Source organism: Coloeus monedula (genome assembly GCF_965178545.1).
Source record: "Coloeus monedula genome assembly, chromosome: 3".
Taxonomy (NCBI): Eukaryota; Metazoa; Chordata; class Aves; order Passeriformes; family Corvidae; genus Coloeus; species Coloeus monedula.
In genome coordinates this window covers 27397703-27418514 of record NC_138783.1, presented here as the reverse complement: position 1 = coordinate 27418514, position 20812 = coordinate 27397703, and the positions used below count along the sequence as shown (strand labels likewise).

General features: G+C 36.6%; 1 protein-coding gene across 1 annotated transcript in view; it reads left to right on the top strand.

Moving 5' to 3' along the window:
• SPAG17 (sperm associated antigen 17) overlaps nt 1–20812 on the top strand; it is a gene marked incomplete at its 5' end in the record, with an annotated part of 88762 nt that overhangs the window by 32652 nt on the left and 35298 nt on the right. The window contains 12 exons of the mRNA XM_082277774.1: nt 2392–2547; nt 3139–3253; nt 4255–4340; nt 5203–5340; nt 5424–5537; nt 6980–7130; nt 8776–9006; nt 10974–11071; nt 11730–11846; nt 13430–13584; nt 17843–17922; nt 19581–19663. Coding sequence (XP_082133900.1) covers nt 2392–2547; nt 3139–3253; nt 4255–4340; nt 5203–5340; nt 5424–5537; nt 6980–7130; nt 8776–9006; nt 10974–11071; nt 11730–11846; nt 13430–13584; nt 17843–17922; nt 19581–19663 — 1524 coding nt within the window. The remainder of the gene's footprint in view (nt 1–2391; nt 2548–3138; nt 3254–4254; nt 4341–5202; nt 5341–5423; nt 5538–6979; nt 7131–8775; nt 9007–10973; nt 11072–11729; nt 11847–13429; nt 13585–17842; nt 17923–19580; nt 19664–20812) is intronic.

Sequence of the window (20812 nt, the reverse complement as noted above, 5' to 3'; positions counted from 1 at the left end):
CAAAACATGGCTCTGATTTATTACTCATTATAGCCTGCTGAGTCAGGACTATTACCAGGCACTGAAGGAGAGAGTGAATCATTAGAAATTTTTTCCATCCTAGATTCTCACATATAGTGAGGTAAAAAGTTCTGTATTTTTCAATCTACAATGTCAGCACTAAAAAATACAAACTGCTAAAGCAAAATAAGGCAACATGCTATAATTTAACCTACTATATTTGTAGTCTGTTAGGGTTAAAGGGTATTCTAGGGTTAAACTACATTCTTCTAACCCTTATTTATAGTACAGTAGATTCTGTATACAAACAACTCAGAGTGGTTTGAAAAGCATTCACTAAAAATGCCTTACTTGTGGAAACATGTAGGCTTGCTTCTTATAATATTACTTACCATTATACTCTTTATATAATCTTATAGTGCAAAGCCTCTTTTGGGAAAACAGTTTTTATCTTCCCTGTAATCACATCTTACAGGGGACTGTTTCTGCTTTTGAATATCCTGCAAGCACCTATATTATAGATTAAATAAAGGAAAAATTATCTATCACTGAAACAGATTTCAGTAGACTAATTATCATTTAATGAGCCCTACAGAAGTAAGAATATATGTAAGTTTTTAAAGAAATGAGTGGGGAACACATAAGTTCTGAAATTATAGGTGGATAGAGTAAGTCTGTTCTCGTGGACTTGCTGGAGAATCTCTGAGTCCAAGCTTGCTGCATCTCTGAAGCACAAGATCCACAGAAGGAAAATTCTTGTGTCAAAATGTTAGATATTAATATAAAAATGACAGAGTATTGCATGCTGCAAGTAGTTTCTGCTCTCAGATTTGAGATCTTTAGAAAGGAAAATACTTTCAAAAATATTTTCTTTGTTGAAGAGTCACTAATGGTTAGACTTGAAAAACTTTTGACAAGCATCTATGTCCTGAGGAGAGACCAAGCAAATTGAATTATGAAGTTGTAATTATACTAAACTTGGCTTGGATGCCATTGAGTAGCACCAGGTTTTGTTACTTATGACTTTGTAAAAAATCTTGTTTTGTTTAAAAGACTGTGCATTGAAAACACTCCAATATTTTAATTAAAACTGTTATGTGCTCTAGTGGAATCTTTTAAGTAATGTATGAATTGAAAGGTGTTATACGAACCCCTTCTTCAGAAGAATATTGAAAACAAAGATGGAGGAATATTAATGAACATTCTGTTTTCGCAAATAGAATTTCTTTTCCAAGTGTTGCTTCTAGTCTTTAAATGTTATGAAAACTGAGACAAGTATTCCATAACTCATCAGTGATTTGGGGTTGCCTATTTTTCAGTGTCATAAAGAGGCACTGAGTTGAGGAAAGCAGATGCTTAATATTTCTTAAGGGTTTGGTATTGTTCTTAGTGCTTAATGTCAGATGTGCTTCTTTGCTGTGTTTTATTTTAGGAAACTTAAAATCGAGACGTTCAATGTTGTTAGCCACCTCTTAGAGGCAAACTTTGTACAAGAGATTTGCCCTACTTTCACAGAAGTGAAAGAATCACTCAGAAAAGAATTTTTAATGGAAATTGTCTATAATTTATAATAATTCCTTTCTTTCCACAAAGTCCAGGATGTACAGGGGAAGAATACATCCATTAAAGCTGCTGAAACTTGAGTGTTTCATGTGGTCTCCAACAGGGTTTTGGTATTTGTACAAAAACATTTAATATTTAAAATAGCAGTTGCTATTATTCTTTTTATTCCTCCCAAGCTTTGGCAAAAACCACAGTACATGACCTCAAGAACCATGACTCTTTCCTTTTCAGATTTTTGCAGATACAGCGCTCTCCCTTTGGACATTTGGGCACTATGCTGACATTCCTTCGCTCACAACTGTGGATTTCAGAGTGCCATTCTTGAGCCTTTCTTTGTTTTCAAAGGGCAACAGAAAGAAAGAGAATAATACGAGATGATATTAATTACCTGGTTGGGGTTTTATTTTTCATCCTTCTAGGGCAGGGAAATGATTGACCTTGCAAATACGCTGCACTACTAAAACATAGACACATTACAAAGTATTTAATTTTCCTCTCCTATTCCTTCCCATCCAGAAAAACCCGTAAGTTCCATTTGCAAGATAGAAGACCTTGAACAATTACTGTTATGGCAAGTTAGACTTTATAACTAAATCACTTAGGCAATATACAGTCCATACTGTGCTGTGTCAGTGTTAAGGCAAATAAAATGAAGGAGGCTTTAGAATAACTCTATAAAGTATTTTGAATTGGTGGAGGAAAAAATCTTTTGGAAAATTTATAAACGGAAGCAGATCTGCTGGTTAAAGAGCTAATGACTCCTGTCACTAAGTTACATGACACTTTTATAAGCAAACTTCATCCTTTGTATCTGATTTTCTCTCAAAGCTTGCATTTGGTACTGTGCTGTTTGAACACATTGCTTGTTTGATGTATGACTGCCTGGACTGGAGAAGACAGCATTGCAACTACTTGGAAAACACCAAGTTTATCAATGTGCCTATGTTACCAGAGAGGAAATCAACACAACTACCTGCAATTGAGGCAAGGATCCTTCTCTTTTTGTTGAGAATAACTAATTATAGGCTAGAATTACCTATCTTCAATTTTGACTCCAAAATTCACCTTGGATCATCACTCTATCTACAAGTAATTTTCAGTGAATGAAATTTGTATTTTGTCTTCAGCATTTAAAACATCAAGAAATGGGAAAAAAAATAGCTGAGCATTGGGGAAACAGAAAAAGGAAAATTGGAAGGATCCTACAGATGTAAAGTATCACAGGTGTAAAAATTTCTTAAATAGCATCTAGTGACACATTCTTGTGTCTGAAAAATCAATATGTCGGCACAGAGCTACTGTGCAATGTTGCAGATCTGTGGACTGTAAAAAAAAGATTATTAGTTCTATGCAAGATCACTTTATTTTATTCATGATAGGCAAAAGCTTAAGACAGCAGAAGAAAGGATCTTATTAGAACATGCACTACATTATTACTATCTTGTCCCATTTAAAAGTTCAGCATCTAGTCTACAGTGAGTAACCAAAGCTAAATGAAATGTTTTCCCACCTATTTGTACAATACTAATTTGTTTTATGGTTTCTGATTTTTTATCTTAATTTTTGTTCATTTAGAAACAGCCAGCACCTACAAAGACGACACCTACAAAGACAACACCTACAAAGACAACACCTACAAAGATAAAAGGGAAACCAGAAGGAATCCTGCACACAGTAATTTTGTCAGAGGGTATGTTGAAAGGATTAAAGCACCCATCTGTAGTTGTTCACTCTGTCAAAGCATTCATTCATATGATGGCACAAACCCTCAAAATGATTTGTGCAGTTAGCTGAAGATGTTGTGTATCCTGTGGAATACCTTGTGGAAGTGTCTGAAAACTGCAGTGGTGATAACCAAGTTCTTTAGAAAATCACTTTTTCTATCTGTTTCTAGTCACAGTCAGATTTAAAAGATCTGAGTAATTTTGTTAGATCTCTAACTTGGTTAGACTCTTTTTAATAAATATTGTCTGAAGCTTCACATAATCACAGAATATTCTGAGTTGGAAGGCACCCACAAGGATCACTGTGTCCAACTTAGCCCTGCATAGGACATCCCACCATGTGTCTGAAAGCATTGTCCATACAGTTCTTGAACTCTGGCAGGCTTGGTGCTGTGACCACTTCCCTGGGGAGCCTGTTCCAGTGCCCAACCACTCTCTGGGTGGAAAACTTTTTCTAATACCCAACCTAAACCTCACCTGATGTGAGGTGAGGCCACCCCAGTGCAGAGCAGAGCAGGACAATCCCCTCCCTTGCCCGGCTGGCGATGCTGTGCCTGATGCCCCCCAGGACAGGGTTGGCCCTCCTGGCTGCCAGGGCACTGCTGACTCAGATTCAGTTTTCCATCAAACAGGACCCCTGGGTCCCTTTCTGTGGCGCTGCTCTCCAGCATCTCATTCCACAGTCTGTTGGTACATCCAGGGTTGCCTCATCGCAGGCACAGAATCCAACACTTTCCCTTTTTAAGCTTCATGAGGCTGATAACTGCCCAGCCCTCTAATTTGTCAAAGTCTCTCTGCAGGTCCCCCCTGCCTTTGAGAGGGTCAACAGCTCCTCCCAGTTTTGTTTCATCTGCAAACTTGCAGAACTGACTTGGAATATAAATTGGCATTTCTGAACAAACATATCTTAATGTTTTATTTCCTAATACAGCAGATGAAGAAACTTCTATTCTGTCTCTTTCTGTAGGCATGAGATATTACAATGACTTGCTGAGTCAGATTCCTGATGAGTACATTTCTGTACCCTTAGTGCTGAGCTGCATGTTGGAACAGGTGGGAATGTTCTCTTTTTGATTTCTGTGGCTAATTTGGCCTAGACCTGATGTAATGAATTGGTCAAAGATCAGTAAATCCATCTGTTTAAACTTAAAATATGAGACTGTGCATTGAGGGACTGAGCAAGGAGGTTCAATACAAAGGAGTCAAAACTCCAAACTTCAATTTTCTTTCGTATTGTGCCCTTACCCTCTATATATATACAGTGTTATCCCATAATTAATTTTTGAAGAGTATGAATATCATCAAATGAGGAGAAAGGTGTAATTTCTTATCTAGGTCAATAACAAGTTTTCATGTCCTTCAACAATGTTATTGATACTGAACTTTTGCTGGTTTACTCAGTTCAAAGGTCTTAGTTCAAGCCTAACATAAGAGTGTCAATGCTGGTGCTAGACAGATCTGACTTCTGTTGATTTCGGGCACAATCTTTGATTTAGAAGAGACATACAATATGATTGGGAAGTCCTCATTTTAGGAGTAAAATTTCAGCATAGTTTTGGGGCTCTTTACTTTCTGTAACTTAGTCTGAAAATAGACTTGGGTAAAAATACTCAAGGCCCAACACCTAATACACAATCAGTTTTTAATTACCTGTGTTCCTTAACAAGTCTTAACATTTCAACTTAGAAATATTTTTCTTCTTATCCTTCCAAAAGCAACTAATAGGAAAAACATTTAATTCTGTTTTCCATAATCTTTGCTTTGTGCAGTATTTTTGCTGCTTGTGGAAAAAGATTGCACTTTCCTTTCCTGACAGAATTTCTTGTGTGCTTAGCTTATAGCAGGATTTGTTTGGTAGTTCTGGTAAAGTTAAGCAGCAGTGGTAATGAAGGCTAACGTATGCTCCATTTGCCAGGTTATTGCAAGTGAAGAAGACCTTACACCACCAAGTCTGGTGTCACCAAAGTCTCAGGCAGATGGGCTACGTCGTGCCATTGCAGATCATATAATCTCTGTCCTTCCTTCTCTTTCACTTCCTATGAGTGAAAAAAAGGTTTGTGTTGCCTTTTGTCCATTTCCTAAAATGACAAATCTCATTATTGAGGTTTAATGCCCCTTCCTTTTCTTTTTAAGCAGGATCTATATGAGTACTTTTCTCTTAAATACGGTGAACAAGAGACTGTCAACCCCCAGTACCCTCTCTTATTTAACTACCATGATCGCCTGGCTCAGCGGTTGCACCTGCTGAAGGTACAGTGCTACCTATCATATATAAATATTTCCAAAGTTCACAGGCAATGAATGCTCAATGCAATAGAAGGGGAGGAGTGGTGTTTTTACAAAAACAGGACAGCATATCCTAGATTTTTTCCACTGAGGTGGATACAGCAACATGTGTTTAGTTTACTTTAGAAGCAATGAGTTACTGTTGGAGGACACCTCACAAACATAGAGCACAAACAAACCGATTTCAGAGATCTATTTGCATTATTAATGAGAATGTTTAGCCTTTGGCAAAGATGAAAGATATTACAGAGCTGTTGATTTGCTGTTAAACATCGATGATACTAGGGAAAATGAGCTGCTAACTTGTTCGTGGTGATCTAGCATGGAGACTAGATTGAATACTAAAATGTAGAGAAGTGTAAAAAATTGCATAGCAGTTGTTGATGAACACAAGAAATGTATTCAGGTTGTCTAAATAGTTGGAGCATAGGGTGTAACCAAAACACTGCCGAATGCTAACAAAGGCAGAAAGGTTCAGAGATGCATAGTTTGGCATTATTGCAAAGTAACAGTTCCCAGATTTTCTTGAACCAAAAAACCTCTGTGGATGTCTCAAATTTTTCCAAAGACAAGGTGTAGTTTTACCATTAAACTTTAAAAATTCACTGAAGATAATACAAGTGATAATACAGTTCTAGATTTCACAGCTAAGGTGTGTCTGCCTGGCTTCATGGATTAAAAATTATCTGGGGAATGCTTTGATAACCATTGATTAAAACTATTCAGAAACAACTCAAGTTTGACACATTGGATGTATTCAAGCAGAAGGAAGGACTGATTAATCAACATGAGAAATGCTCTTAGCAGACATATGCTTGATGTGTTTTATATACTTGCTGAAGAGGAAATTCAGGATACAGCACAATGTTTGAGGAAAGAGTAGTGGAAAAATATTTGGAATATGCAGTTGAAGAAAAAAGTACCATAAGCGTGTAATACTAAAAAGGGTGAAGCTGAAAGATACCACTAAGTCTGAAAAAATAAATCCTTGAATATATAGGGATGTCTCTCATCGTAGACTCATCAATAAGTTTATGGATTTCATTACTGTGAGAAGTAGCACAGACCATCTGAAAGATATGTGGAAGGTACCTGCTGCCAGTCTGAATTAACCTGTACATATTTCTGTGGTTTTAAGTCTAGCTAGCACAGGCAAATAACTTCTAACAAATGTCTGTTATTATGCTGTCAGTCATTCTCTTATGTGTCTAATGTTTTTCTGCATACAATATCTGATGCCATGATTCAAAACCACACTGTGATCACATGTTCAAATTTAAGTTTAAGTCCAACTGACTTAAGCACATGCTAATGTCTTCTGCTGTAGAAAGACTTCTTTATTCAAACATAATTTTTGGATAGTGTGAAAGTTTACTTTAACTCTGGTACTTTGATTTTTGTTCCAGGTCCAGAAGAACTTAAATCCAGAAAAGATTGAGCATGAAATGATGGATAAACTGCCTCTTACAGAACTTATCCATTTCACCCCTGCTTCAACTGAAAACAACACTAAACGCTTGGCCAGACTTCACGAGCTCATGCATTATTGTACTAGTGGTAAAAGGATTTTCATTGATATAATTTCCATTCTTTCTATTTCTGGTTGATGAGCCTCTTAAATAGGAGGAATTTAGGGACAAGATTTTTAAGTTGCCAAAAAAACCTTTGCAGAATTTCCCATTTTCACATTCTTGCTTATATATAATTATAGCCTACTATACAGTTTAACCCTGACTTCAGACCTCAGTTTCATGGTTAATGGAAACAACTGTATGAGTGTTAAATACTGCATAACTAAGAGCTGGAATTATCTTAGAACTACGTTATTTATTTATATTTGCAAACATACAAACACTTACTAATTCTGAGGAAAAAAATAGCTGTAAAAATTGCAATTTTGCTCCTAGAGTGTAGAATGCATTTTGAGAGGCACTGATGTAAACTGTGTTTTTTTATCAACACCCTTTTGGAGGTAAAGCACACATATCTTAGGTAGACAATTTTTGTAGAACAATACATGGCTTTCAGAATGTATTCTATGTAAGCTGTTGGTGTTAATAATGGAACTACTTTATAATACAGTCCCTTTATCAAATCAAGAATACATTCACTTCTCCAACCATAATCACTTCTGCAGTTACCTTTTCTTGGAGTGTGCTTGTCACCATGGCATACACTGGGAAACAATCCCAAAGACTACGTAAATGCCCTTAGGTAGTATCAAAAGTCTGCTCTAGGTTATTAAGAAATATAAACATCCAAATCCCTTTGGTTACATTTATGTCATCATATAAAGCACTGGATTTGAAGGTACCTTCTCAGCTCTTTCATCCTGAAGTCCCTAGTGTTGGATTAATTTACACTTTGCAGTGTTGTTTCTAGTTGTTGGTATGTTCATTTTGGACAGTAAGCCATTAAAGTATTCAGTATTGCTATAGTCTTCCACCTGGTGGGTATTGAATTTGATGGTCTTCACTGGACCATACCATACTGCCAGACTCTCCCAGCTGGTAACTTAGCTAGTAAAGCCTTTGCTTTTATCAAAGAAGATGATTAATTTGAACAGAAGATGAGAGATTGAACAGTCTCAAGATATACGTGTTTAGGTGCTTAACCACCCTAAGGAGAAAACATTTCAAACTGAAGATATTTTCTATGTGATTTGAGAATTGTATTACCTGTCTTAAACTTCAGTGCTTGGCATGATTATCACTGTTATATGGACACCAATGCATACAAGCATAAATAGGATTTATTATTGTCTTTGCACCTTGCTTCTGTTTAAATTATGTGTAAAATTCTGTCTGCAGAGGAAAAAAATTGATACTTGTTTGAGAAGTTACAGATAATGGAAACATTTCATGAACTGAAAATAACTAGTTGCTAACTGGTCCGATAAAGTCTACCCAGTATTTTAAAATCAACATCATTTCTATAAAGTTAATGAGCCAGAAGGTATTCAGATGTAGGAACCACTTCATTTAAGATGGATTAATACTTAGGCATATCATTTTGCAATTTGGAAGCATTCAACTTTGAATGCAGTGTAAAATGTAGCCCACATAAGTTGATCCAGTACCGTTAAGGAAATTGCTGTTGGCTTTTTCAGAGTTGCCAAGAACAATACACTTAAATAGTCTTGTATTTATTTTCTGCTGAGCTGTAAGGACATTTTCAGTTAATGATTGTAATTCTTTTTTAGAACTTCTGAGTTGGGCTGAAGTAGAAAGAGCCTTCAGAGTGTTTACTTTTGAAAGCCTGAAGCTGACTGAGCTGAGTGACTCTGGTTTCCTGGAGAGCTCTGGATCTAGAGTTGGAGGTGATTCTGAAGTGTCTTATATCCCTTGGGATAATCCAGCCATGTTTGCAAGACAGCTGAGACAACTCTTCCTTATGGAAAAGAAGCTTAATGAGAAATCTCCAAGAGGCTCTGGTAAAAAGCTTTCTGTTTACATTACTCCTGAAGAATTTGAATCCACTGTTTGTCTTACTATATCATTTGCTATTGCAGGGATGTGATTTTTCTTCCTTGTACAAGTCAACAAATTTTCAAGTATTGTCTAGCCTGTGCACTGAGTAACTCTGTAGGAATACTAGAATAAAGACAAAAGCTGTCTTGTTCTGCAGCATTAACAATTGTAGATGATGGAGAGTGAATGTTCTGAAGTTCCACATTTTCTCCTGCAGATTCTAACAATGAAAAGTTGTTAGCCTGGTTAAAGGAGATGTGTTGGCCAAAAAGCAACATTATAAACAAGTGATTATTTCTTCAGGAGGCAAGAAAAGTAGAAATTAGGTCAGTTTAAGCAACTATACCTTTAGGTTCATGATCATACAATCATTGTTTAGGTTGGCAGGGACCTCTAAAGGTCATCTATCCTGTCATCCCTGCAATAAGCAGAGACATTTTCAGCCAGATCAGGTTTCTCAGAGTCCAATCTGACCTCCAGTGCTTCCAGGGGTGGAGCATCCACCACCTTTCTGGGAAGCCTGTTCCAGTCTTTCACCACCCTCATTATGAAAAATTCTTCCTTGTATCTAGTCTGAATCTATTCTTCTTTCCTTTAAAACCGCTACTCCTTTTCCTATGACTACAAGTCCTACTAGAAAGTCTCTCCCAAGGCCACAATAAGAAGAGCTTCCCAGAGCCTTCTCTTCTGCAGACTGAACTCTCTGAGCCTGTCTTCACAAGAGAGGTTCTCCATCCCTCTAATTACCTTCATTGGCCCTACTCTGGACCCACTTCAACAGATCCATGTGTTCCCTGTGCAGAGGACCCCAGAGCTGGATGCAGTACTTTATGATGTTGTCCATGCTTTCCTAATAGAGATGTCTAAGTGAGCAGATTAGATGGGATCCTTTCCTTAGAAGGCTGGAGCAGACAAAAATGAGTCCTGTTTATCTGCTTTTCTTCTGAATCTTGGGAACGTTTTTGGATGTTAGTTTATTTTGCTTTTATGCTAGTCATGATATTAAATATTGCAGTTACAAGCATAACAACATTTCAGCACTTCTGCAGCACAAAAGGAAATGCCAGGAAGATAAAACATTTGCTTTCAGGTTTCTTCAATCTTCTAAAGGCAGTCAGTAAACAGGGGTAATTTCCAAGAGAAGCAGAGCCTAAAGATGTATGTCTGGAAGCTGAGCTCATTATAAGACACTTACAAGCAAATACTTTGCGCTCTTTTCCACCTGAAAGAGTAATTTTCTTGTACATGTGAATTTTGATCAAATACTAGTGACCTCTGCCCTAACTTAGGGAATAAATAATTCTATTAAAAGGATTATTTTTTAAAAATTAAGAGAATATAGAAGTTAAAGTCCTCATGCGATGCTGCTCATATCAGGTGCTCATTGTAACAATGGAATGACTGGTCAGAACCTCAGGAGAAGCAATATTCTGTCAGTAGCTTATGGATCTCTATCAACCAAATTAATTTAAACTATAAAATTTGCATTTGTCAAAAATGTGTGAAAATATCAAAACAATTGATTTTACCTTTTGTTTTAATGTCATCTGTGCAAAGGACTGCTTGTTAAAGTATGAAGAAAAAGGGTTCTTTGTTTATGAGTCCAAAGGATATTTCTGAGAGTATTTTTAGTGGGCCAGCATGGGTCAGATAGAAAGGATGATTTGAGTGGGTTTTATGAAGTGTTCTTCTTCCCTTTTTTTTTAAATTTTATTTAATGATCTGGCACTTGCTCTCACTGGGTTTTGATGTGCTCTTTTAGTATAGAAGCATAGCAGATCTGATCATGTATTTATAGGACAAGTGTGATGAAAGGATGCTTCAAATTGATGTTGATCTCATCAGGGAGACTAAGGAAATTGCATTAGTCCAACCTAAGTAGGGCTGAAATTTCTGGGACAATTCTTTAAATTCTGCTTTCGATTTCCAGAGTATTCAGAAATAAGTGACAAAGATGAAGAAGATGAGGAAGATGTTGTGGTTGATCCTCTTTTGAATGAAGAATTGGATCTTCTTGCTTCTGATATGGCAAGTGTGAGAAATGGAGTCAACTAGGCTTTACACGAGACAACAGAAGATACTGCCAGGACATGTTACTGGGGATTCCTTTGCAATTCTGCATGAAAATATTAATTTTGTGATGTTTGGCAAATACTGACATAACATTTAAGCACTGTGAAATCACTTTCTTTGAATTCCAAGGTGAAGGGTTTCAATGAAGCTGCTAATTATAATTCTGTGCTGGTTTTGCTGAATACCAGGGGTCAAATACAAGCAAGAAAGTTTAAAGGAAATTGTCAAATTGTGTCACACTAGTAAACTGTGTAGTTTGGCATCTTCAGAATCACCTGTCTGCCACACATCCCATAATAAACACAGCAATTTTAAAATTACATCATAGGACATGTTTGAATACTAATAATTGCTTACAGAACTCACAAGCATATAAGCTAATAATGAAAGTATTTAGATTATTTTGTCATAAAAAGTCCTAACCCAAAACCCCTTGGGGGTAATTGTATTTCTTATTAAACAGTGCCATATGGGTCTGCACATATGCATCATTATGCAGTTAACTGTGATGCAACATGGGGTGCTCTCTATTAATCCAACAAGATTACAGTCAATTTAATACAACTGATGCTGAAATGTTCATATTCATTATTTTGGTTTGTTGTATTTTGAGGTGAGTCCGGAAAACTATGGCCTAGAACAAAGTTTAGAAGCAATAAAAAAGACACAGAGGCGTTGCTTGACAGACTGGAGTCTGGAAGAGCATTTTCAACCACATGTTCTTCGTCAGGTATCTGTGAACTGACTACCTCATACCTACAGTCACCCCTCAGAAGGCTATATAAAGAAGTAGTAGTGGAGTTCAGGATATTTTTCTGCTAGATAGCTGATTCAGTTTTATCTCTTTCATATTTACCAAAATTCATTGTGCTTTAGCTACTTTTCAGTTCTTTATGTGAAATTCAGTTTGTAATGGGTTTTTGTTTCCTGGTTTGGCCAAACTGGAGCTGTCCTATTTGGCAGCAAGTCTCTTAGCTAAAAGTGTGGTGGAGACAAATCCACCTTGCCCTTAGGGGTGATCCTCTGTGGCAGTTTTGGAACTCAGTGCAGCATATGTGAAAACATACTTTGCAAATGCCTATGCAGTGTATGTTTTATGGGCAAACAGAAAATTTGGTTGTCACAGTACTTCACCCTTTAAGGGCTAAAAGCATCATTTGTGGAAATCTTGCAGGCTAAAAACTAAAACTTACCTTGCAGAAAGACCAAAATGTGAAAGATAAGTTCAAGTGTAGTTGTCTTGAGTTGGGAGGTGTCCTCTTGGGATTGTTAGTTCCTGTGCTGCCTTGAGCTTCATAGGCTGTAATTCTTATTTGATCCTGACACGCGCTATACATGGGTGAAGGAAGTGCTGCTTGGATGTTTGCAGCACCACATTAGTGTGACAATTTTAAAGTCTGGTCATGGATTTCGCTACATGGGGAATCCCTTTGTATGCAACATAAATAGCTAATACTACTTCAACTGTCAATAATTACTGAGTCTAGCAAAAAGATACTGATGGAAAATAGAAGTAGTAGAAAATAGCATTCTATTGCAACAGGAAATAACCTTTTGTAAAAAAAGTCTTGGCAGTTAGGTGGGGTCCCAGATGACTGGATAAACGGAAACATTGTACACATCTTTAAAAAGGGTAGAGAGGAGGACCCTAGGTTCTACCAGCATAATCTGCCTCACCTCTGTTCCTGGGAAGATCATGGAACAGATTCTTCTAGAAGCTTCAGTTGCATTGTTCTGAAAAATAATAGTTTAAAAGAAGACTTTCTTCCACCTATTGCTATAAAATCGGTTTCAACCTGCAGGTAATGTAAATATTGAAAACGATGGGGCAGTGCAAAGCAGAGCGGAATAATATAGATCACAGTAAATCTCAGAGATGTGCAGGTCATAGTATAGCAAGTTGAATACCAAGTAAACTCAACTGAGAGAAAAAAAAGTAAATTAGTTTTCTTTTTATCTGGTATATGATAGTTCTGGGTTTATTTACTATTTATTTACGTATTTTAGTTTTTAAACTTGTCTAAGTATTTGTTTAATATTTTAATTTATTTGGTTTTTATGTAGCTGAACTTTTTTATTCATGGTCAGTCAAAAGGTGCAGCATAGTTTGTACCTCTTCTCAACATGAATAGCAGTGCAGTTTCAATTTCCACCCACCTGAACAATTCAGGTTGCTGGAATCCAAATGCTTTGAGTACATCTGGTAGGAGAATGGAATTCTTGAGCACCTGTTGCTCAAAGCTGTGCTGTGTAGCCTCTGCACACATGCTACTGTCTGCAGGGAGGATGTACTTCTATTTCTTTCCTTTTCAGGTTCTTCATACAGCATCCCAAGAATATAGATGCATTGATTCCTTTTATCATACCCAAGATAACTCTTTACTAATGATTTTTCACAATCCTATGAATCAATATCGTCTGTGCCAAGATACTTGGGATATTGCCCTGCACTCTAATGTTGGATTCAGGTAATTGATTTTATCTTCCCTGTTTCATTCACAGTCATTTTCAATTAAGGACTGCATGGGTGTGCTTAGGGCAAAACTTTGAAATTAAGACATGGCTGTGTGACACATTTATGAGAAAGCAAGTTATGCTTTCTCATAAAGCAAGGTCAAAAACAGTGCTGTATGAAAAGAATTCTGCTGAATTTTCCTGAGTGAGAACAATGCAATGTGTAGCTCTTTATCACCAAATATAAAAATGTAAATAATGCACACAAACATACAAAATCATATTAGGAATGCCACATGAAGAAAATTGTACTGGGGACATTTTAGGTGAAGGATGTTAAAAAAAATCTAAGTATATACCTAACCAAGTTTTTCAACTATATATACACAGGTGTAGTGATTCAGTGGGAAATGTCGCTCTGGTGCTCTGTGGATTAATTAGATTTATCAAATAGAATTTCAAGCAAATTATCCAGTATAAAAACACCTTCTCCCCCACCATTTGTCTGTATCCCTTTCTAAGTGTAGTGCCTCATTTATCAGATTGTGGAAAATTTTTATAGTAAACTTTTGTTGGCATCTATAGATTTGAACAGATTTGAATACTAAATAGGCAAAATGTGCCTACCTGAACCTGTATGTTGTATTGTATTTTGTATATTTGCTCTCAGTCAAGGAACTCTGTGTAGGTACAGGTCAGCTTTTCAGGCACTTGGAATTAAATTATTTGCCATGAAAAGAGGCTGTTGTGATTAGCAGTGACTAGGACCAGAGTCACAAGAGATTTACCAGCAGAAATTCAAAGTTCCTTGGAGAAAATGCTGGCTGGTTTGTGTTTTGTTGGGCGGATCCATTAAATGTCTGGTCAGTGGTTTTGCATTTATATAGCAACTAAAATCTTCCCCAAAAGATAAGTGAAAGATGGTATGTTCAAGTAAAGCTGGGTCTTGCATTCAGATAGACCCAAGCAGAGAGTCAGTGGTCTCAAGGTCTGTTACACAGAAGTCTGTTGCTACCCAGATCTCCTCACTCTGCCAGCCATTCTTACACTCTTTTTTTGACACTGCACTTTAAAAGCCTAATTCAAGTTTATTAAATGTAAACAGTTGATGCCAGTTTAGCTGCCTGGTGTATTTGAGTTGTCTGGGCAGGGTTGACACATATGACATGAGACCCATGGGAGACACTTTTGGAACAAATACCAGAGAGCAGGTCACACATCCCAGTGCATCTAACATGCCACCTGGTGTTTGCATACACTGACTAATGCTTTGTCCCAACAGCATATTGATGCTGTAGAAGCAGAGGGAGGTAGCAGACATCCTCAGGAAGCATTTCTCCCTCAAACAACAACTGTTCATCTGTGGGGTTGTAGAACTACAGATTGGCTGGTCACCTTGAAAGGGCATTCACTGAAATAGTTCAACTGAGAAATGGGAAAGGCTCTTGATACCTGCAAAAGAAAAGTTGCTAATTTTGCATCCAAAGGAAAAATGATGCATTTTATCTGATAGATGCGTTATAATTTAGTTGAGGATTAAACAGCTGTGTGCTTTCTCCTTCTTACTCTTCCACATCCACTGGAAACAAGGTTTAGACATTAAAGATAACTTCTGCTTGGGGCACGCCTTCTTTATCCAGTGACATTTCACCAGGTTCTGGTGAAAGAGCAGCAAGGAGCTCCTAAAGAAAATGCCATGAATGCTAACAAGACACTTTGGCTTTGCTCTTGTTTGCTAGACATATTCAACATCACTGCTATATATGCTACTTAGAATTTTCAAAGAGCTACAGGTCCTCTTTTGGTTCTGTTATGTGGCATTGGTACCTGCCTATACTCTGCAGAATAATCAGCACATTTCAGACTTTATTCAGCCTTATTGCTAAAGATCATTTCAGATTTCCAGACAAAGTATCATAAAGATTTGTTAGTGTATGTTTCCAAGCAACATAACACTTCTGTGGAAGACACTCATTAAATACCTGGAGTGCTTCAAGCTGTTGCCTGCAGTTAGCTTCCAGATCCTGCTGACTTGCTAGAAACGGGCACAAGCTCTACTTATTAATTGAGGTAGTATTACTTGGTTTTACCTTTGTATGAAATAACTGACTCCTGATGAGTTTAGTAACAATTTGTTGATTAATATTTTATTTAAATTACTATCATTCTAATTTTTGGTATCTTTATCTTTAAGAATCACACTTTTCATCACAGAAGAATTGCAAATGCACAACAGATGTGGTGCTTGACCATCTCTCTGATAGGAGTTCTCTGTCTGTGTTTACTTGTTACTTCTTTATTGTGACATCTTATAGACCACAAACCATCTTTGTAGTGTTGTTTCATAGTTGCTGTCTGGAATATAATTCTGTTATCTGATAATCACAGAATCACAGAATAATTGCATTTTGTTTACAGTGAGTCTTGTTACAGCAAATTCTCATGCAAAGAAAAAATTAAATTTCTGACATTGCAGCAGCTTTTGCTCCTGGACATCCCAGTTACCTTCCTTCTTCTTTGTGGATATCATGTCCTGTAGTTCATGTAGAACATCCAAAAATTCAGAAATTATACTGTTTAAAGGGTAGGCAGCAGGAGACTGTGTGTGAAATCTAATGATGCTACAGAGTAAGGAGTCCAAAGGCATGCACACATGCACCTGCAGTGATAACTGTGTATATAAAACATTTTAATTCTGGTTAAAATAAGGATAAGTGGCCGCTCTATTAGGAAGCCAAATCAATTCAGGCATTATCAAAACTATTCTTTTGCTCAAAGTTAATCTTAATAACATTTGTTTACAGTTTCATAGTAAACACATTACACAAGTTACTGGAAAAGAGTAATCCTTTCTGAGAAATGCTTCTGAGTCAGACATTGGCAGTAGTGACATCAGAATACGTATTAATAGAATGTGTATTTTAGACTTTGAATGACTGTTTCATTGGCCTAAAATATTTTCCACACGAATAATCTCTTTTTTATTTATAACATATATTCATCTTCAAGTTATTCCAGTACTGGCAACTCTATGTTCCAGACTAGTTTTGCCTTTTGTTTTCAACACCATGGGTTTTTATAGCTTGTACACTTTTCTTCAGATACAAGCAGAATAACCTTCTCCCTACTGTGTGTATACATGATCAACATGCAAGTTTCCCAAAGCAACTCCCAAAGTTGCACAAGTGGGAGAGACTTGTGTTTCCTGAAGCTGTACATGAACTGTATAATCCAGCCTGTGTACATGGCCTACATATTAAATATCTTGGACATACTGCTGCAGTAAGAACTTTAAAACTGTCATGAGGTCAAGAATTGATTGTATTTTCTACATGTTCATACCCAAAAGCCTCTACTCCATATAGAGTTTTTGAATACAATTGAATCATCTTGAACTTGTAAATACAAAATATCATGAAGACACAGCAACTGAATCTGATGCATTCTTCAAAAGCTCCTCTGAACTTTGCACATAGGAAGAAGTTTACTTTAAAGAATTGTGATAACAGTCTGCATGAGGGATTGAGTGGCAACTGCATATAAGATTCCCAGGCTTCCTTCTTTCTTGAAAGCAGTTGTTTAGAGTGAGCTACTTTAGCAGTCATTTCAGACACCTTAGGAAAAGGAGACAATGCAACTGCAGATGCCAGCTGCAAACTCTGGGTAGTTCTTCATTCAGTTCTCACTTCAGTTTAATTGTTAACTGTGAGTATTCTTAATTTATGACAGGTTATGGTACGCTGATTCTCGAATCTAGATTGGGATGACAATTTCCAAACACCTTTCTTGCCACACTGATAAAGAGCTTGACATTACATACAATAACACTTCAGTTTCTGAACAAACAAATGAAGCATATTCTAAAAATTAACATCAATCAAGAGCAACTAATAAAATAAGTTATTCAGTGGTAAAACAGTGAGGATGAGAACAAGTCTGAACCTTTTTGAAACTGAATGTCTTGAAGTTTTCTGATTTCCTGGATTTTTCTTTAGGAGCAGGCGTTCTTTGGCATACAAGTTTCTTATGTCTCTTTGCAGAAAGGATAACCAAAATTCCAAGTATAACATGTGCTAAGCAAATACCAGCTGGGCAAACGTACCAGTTCCTGTAAAAACTGAGAGAAACCGTGTCAAATACAAGCCTTGTGTCAAAGATTGTAGAAAAATACTTGTATAAGAAACAGAAGAGAAGCCAAGTGATCTTGTTTGACCTGAAATCATATTAGTGAAATCTGTGTTATGTTAAATAGAGGCATATTCTGCTTTTCAGGAGCTATCTTGAGGTGGTGGCCAACTCAATTAAAGACTGGGTGAAAGAGGAAGAAGCAAAATACCAAAAAGAGAAGATGGGTAAGGAAATAGTCTTTTAAATTGGAAAAAGCCATGACAGAGGGCCCTCTTGGACTGTCTGCCTGTGCTGTCAAAAAAACTGACTTTAGTAAGAAAGCCAAAAGTGGGTATCTTTTTATTGTATTCTAGGAAATTCGTTTTTCGCTCTTAGTTTTTCACTCTAAGTGCTGAAACACAAATTTGTTCAGAGCAGAATTGCATGTGTTTTTTCATAGGATGACCTTGTTTTGTCATCTACCTAGGCATAAATGTGTTTTGGAATTAATTAAATGTATATATTTATATATTCTGCATCTTTCTCTGTTCTGAAAACTGAGACCTTTAGTATCAATTTACATTTTCAGTAGCTGTGTTTAACTAATGAGATTAAGGATTATGTATAAATATGAATCTGTTCAGATGACTGAACATATGAAGAGGTGAGCAGTAGTTAAAGTTGGCATCATGGTTCAGGAAAATTCCTTTTTAAAGGGCAGGATACAAGCTGGATGTTAGAAGCTGTGGGCTAGAGGCTAAAACTGGAAACTTGAATCGACAAGACTGCTGAGCAAACTTGAATTACAAGCAACATTTTGGGTAGTGAAAATTGTAAGCAGTTCATACAGCAAGTGTTCAGCAGGCAGCAGAATCTGAAAACCCCCACTGACAAAAAATAACTTTTGTCAAAATTGTCTACTTTTGTATTTAAATGCTATTAACAATGATTTGCTTATGTTTAACCTTTGCTTTTTCACCTTTTTGAGAATGCACTTTGAAACCTCCCAGGACTAGCAGTTAGCATTTACAAAAATAGAAACGCTCCTCCTCAGCCCAGTTAACACCTCTGATTATAGTTTGGAAACTAAAAGTACTGTTATGACTACTAAATCATAATTTGTACATATCTAGCTGTCACAGGAGCTAGATTGAATCTTGCCCATGTGGTGCTTCATAACAGATATGAGTCATAGAGGAGTTCACTTGCTGAAAGGACATAATCACCTCTAGCTGGAACATGCAGATGGGCAACAGTGTCCTTAGGTGTTTTCAATTTCACTGACACTGCAATTTCTACATACAAAGTAATTTAACTAGAAGTTTCTGATCGTGTACTTTAAATTATCTTTTCTAGGGCAAATATGGGGTATCCAAGCATAGTATAAAATTACACTCATAGAAGATACTCTTTTCAAAAGTCATAAATGCTATAAAGCCATAATAGTAAACAAGTGATATGGTGAGTGTTTCTTTAGTGAAGGTTTGAAGGTTCAGATAGCATTTATTTGGGGTTTTTTATCCTAAAGGTAACAATATCTATGACTCTGGTATTGAGCTTGTTCTGGCTCAGTTAAAAAACAAACAAATTGCTGGAGCAAAGCCTTCAACAGCAAGAAGCAGAGAGCTAGTCTTTACATCTGTTGATATATTGTTTAGTGTATTTGGTTCCCAGTTATGAGAATCAAGCAATATTCATAGTCAGGTAAATTTCTTCTAACCTAAACAGACTTTCTATTTTATTTCTAAAAATATTTAAGGTTTGCCTTATTGTACTGTTATGCTTTTACTATTTTTAAAGATACGGTTTTTTTTACTTGTGCATTTTTTTTTTCCCATTTTTAAAAATTATTCCATTTTCCTATATTTATAACTTTGCTTGTTCTCCCTTTCCCTTTTCAAAGGCAGCACATCCGGACCTGAGAATGTAACAGAGTCTCAATCCAAGAATGAAGGATGTCCCATTATCAGAGAAGGTTCTCTAAAGGTGAGGCAAAAATATGTATCTTTCTGAAATGGACTAACTAGCACTGCTTTCTTCAGAAGGTAAGCTTTTGTTCTTACATTGACTTGACTGAGTCATCTTATTTTTTCTGCTCTTTGTTATTTTTTGTGTATGTTATTTTCTTTAATTTATTCCTTATTGGTTGTGAGTTATGTTGTTTTCTTAAGGGAAGACTATTTGGAGTTAGATTAGGCATTCCAAAGCAATTTATAGTTGCAATACTAGGAAATGAAAGTTATGGATAATATCCTACTATTTACTGAAGTTTTCTGATTGTAAAGATACAAAAAGATGAAATCCATGGAAATACTTCTTTACCCAACTCTACTTTCACTGTCTACAGCTCTTTGAAATTAGGGAATGTAAATATGGTACCTCAGAGTTCCCCGAAGTCAGAGAATCCTATTTTATAGATTTAGTCCATGGCCATTCACTACAGATTAGTTGACTTGAAGTTTCTGGCTGAGGTAGGAATTAAGCCCGCAGTTGTTTAGGTCTTAGCATTGACAGTATCCATTAATATGCACAACTCTAGCTTTATTTATGTTGTACTCGCCTGCTTTTTTTTGACTCCTCACAGACGTAGTACGTCTCATCTTTCTCACAGTGTGTAATGCTGTGCAATTCCAGTCCTGATATGGAATGTAGATAGGAAATGGTGTTAAGTGTCACAGCTCAAGCAAGACTAACACCTGACTTGTAACTCTCAATGCTTGCCATTTCTTCCCCAGAAATGCCTCTGCTTTGGTATGTTTAGACTATAAAGTGACACAAAACCCTATATACTCCAGAAAATCTCAAATGTCTTCCTGATGCAAGCTGATCATTTTGGCATTGATTCCTCTTTCTGTAAAAAATTTAAATTGTTTTATCTCACAGTTGCATTTGGGGAATAAACCAACACCAGTGATGCATTGTGGTTTGGTGGTAAACACTGTGGAAAAGTATACAACAAAGTCATTCTCCTATGACTGATTGTGTAAGATATGAATAATCACCTGATTCATCTCCTGTGGTCAACAATGGCTGCCGTTGTAGATTGAATGAATCAGTAATTTTATCCAAAATTTGGTGCATAATATTGTAAGACTTTGACACATTTGGAAACACAGCTTAGAACTTTGATTGCTT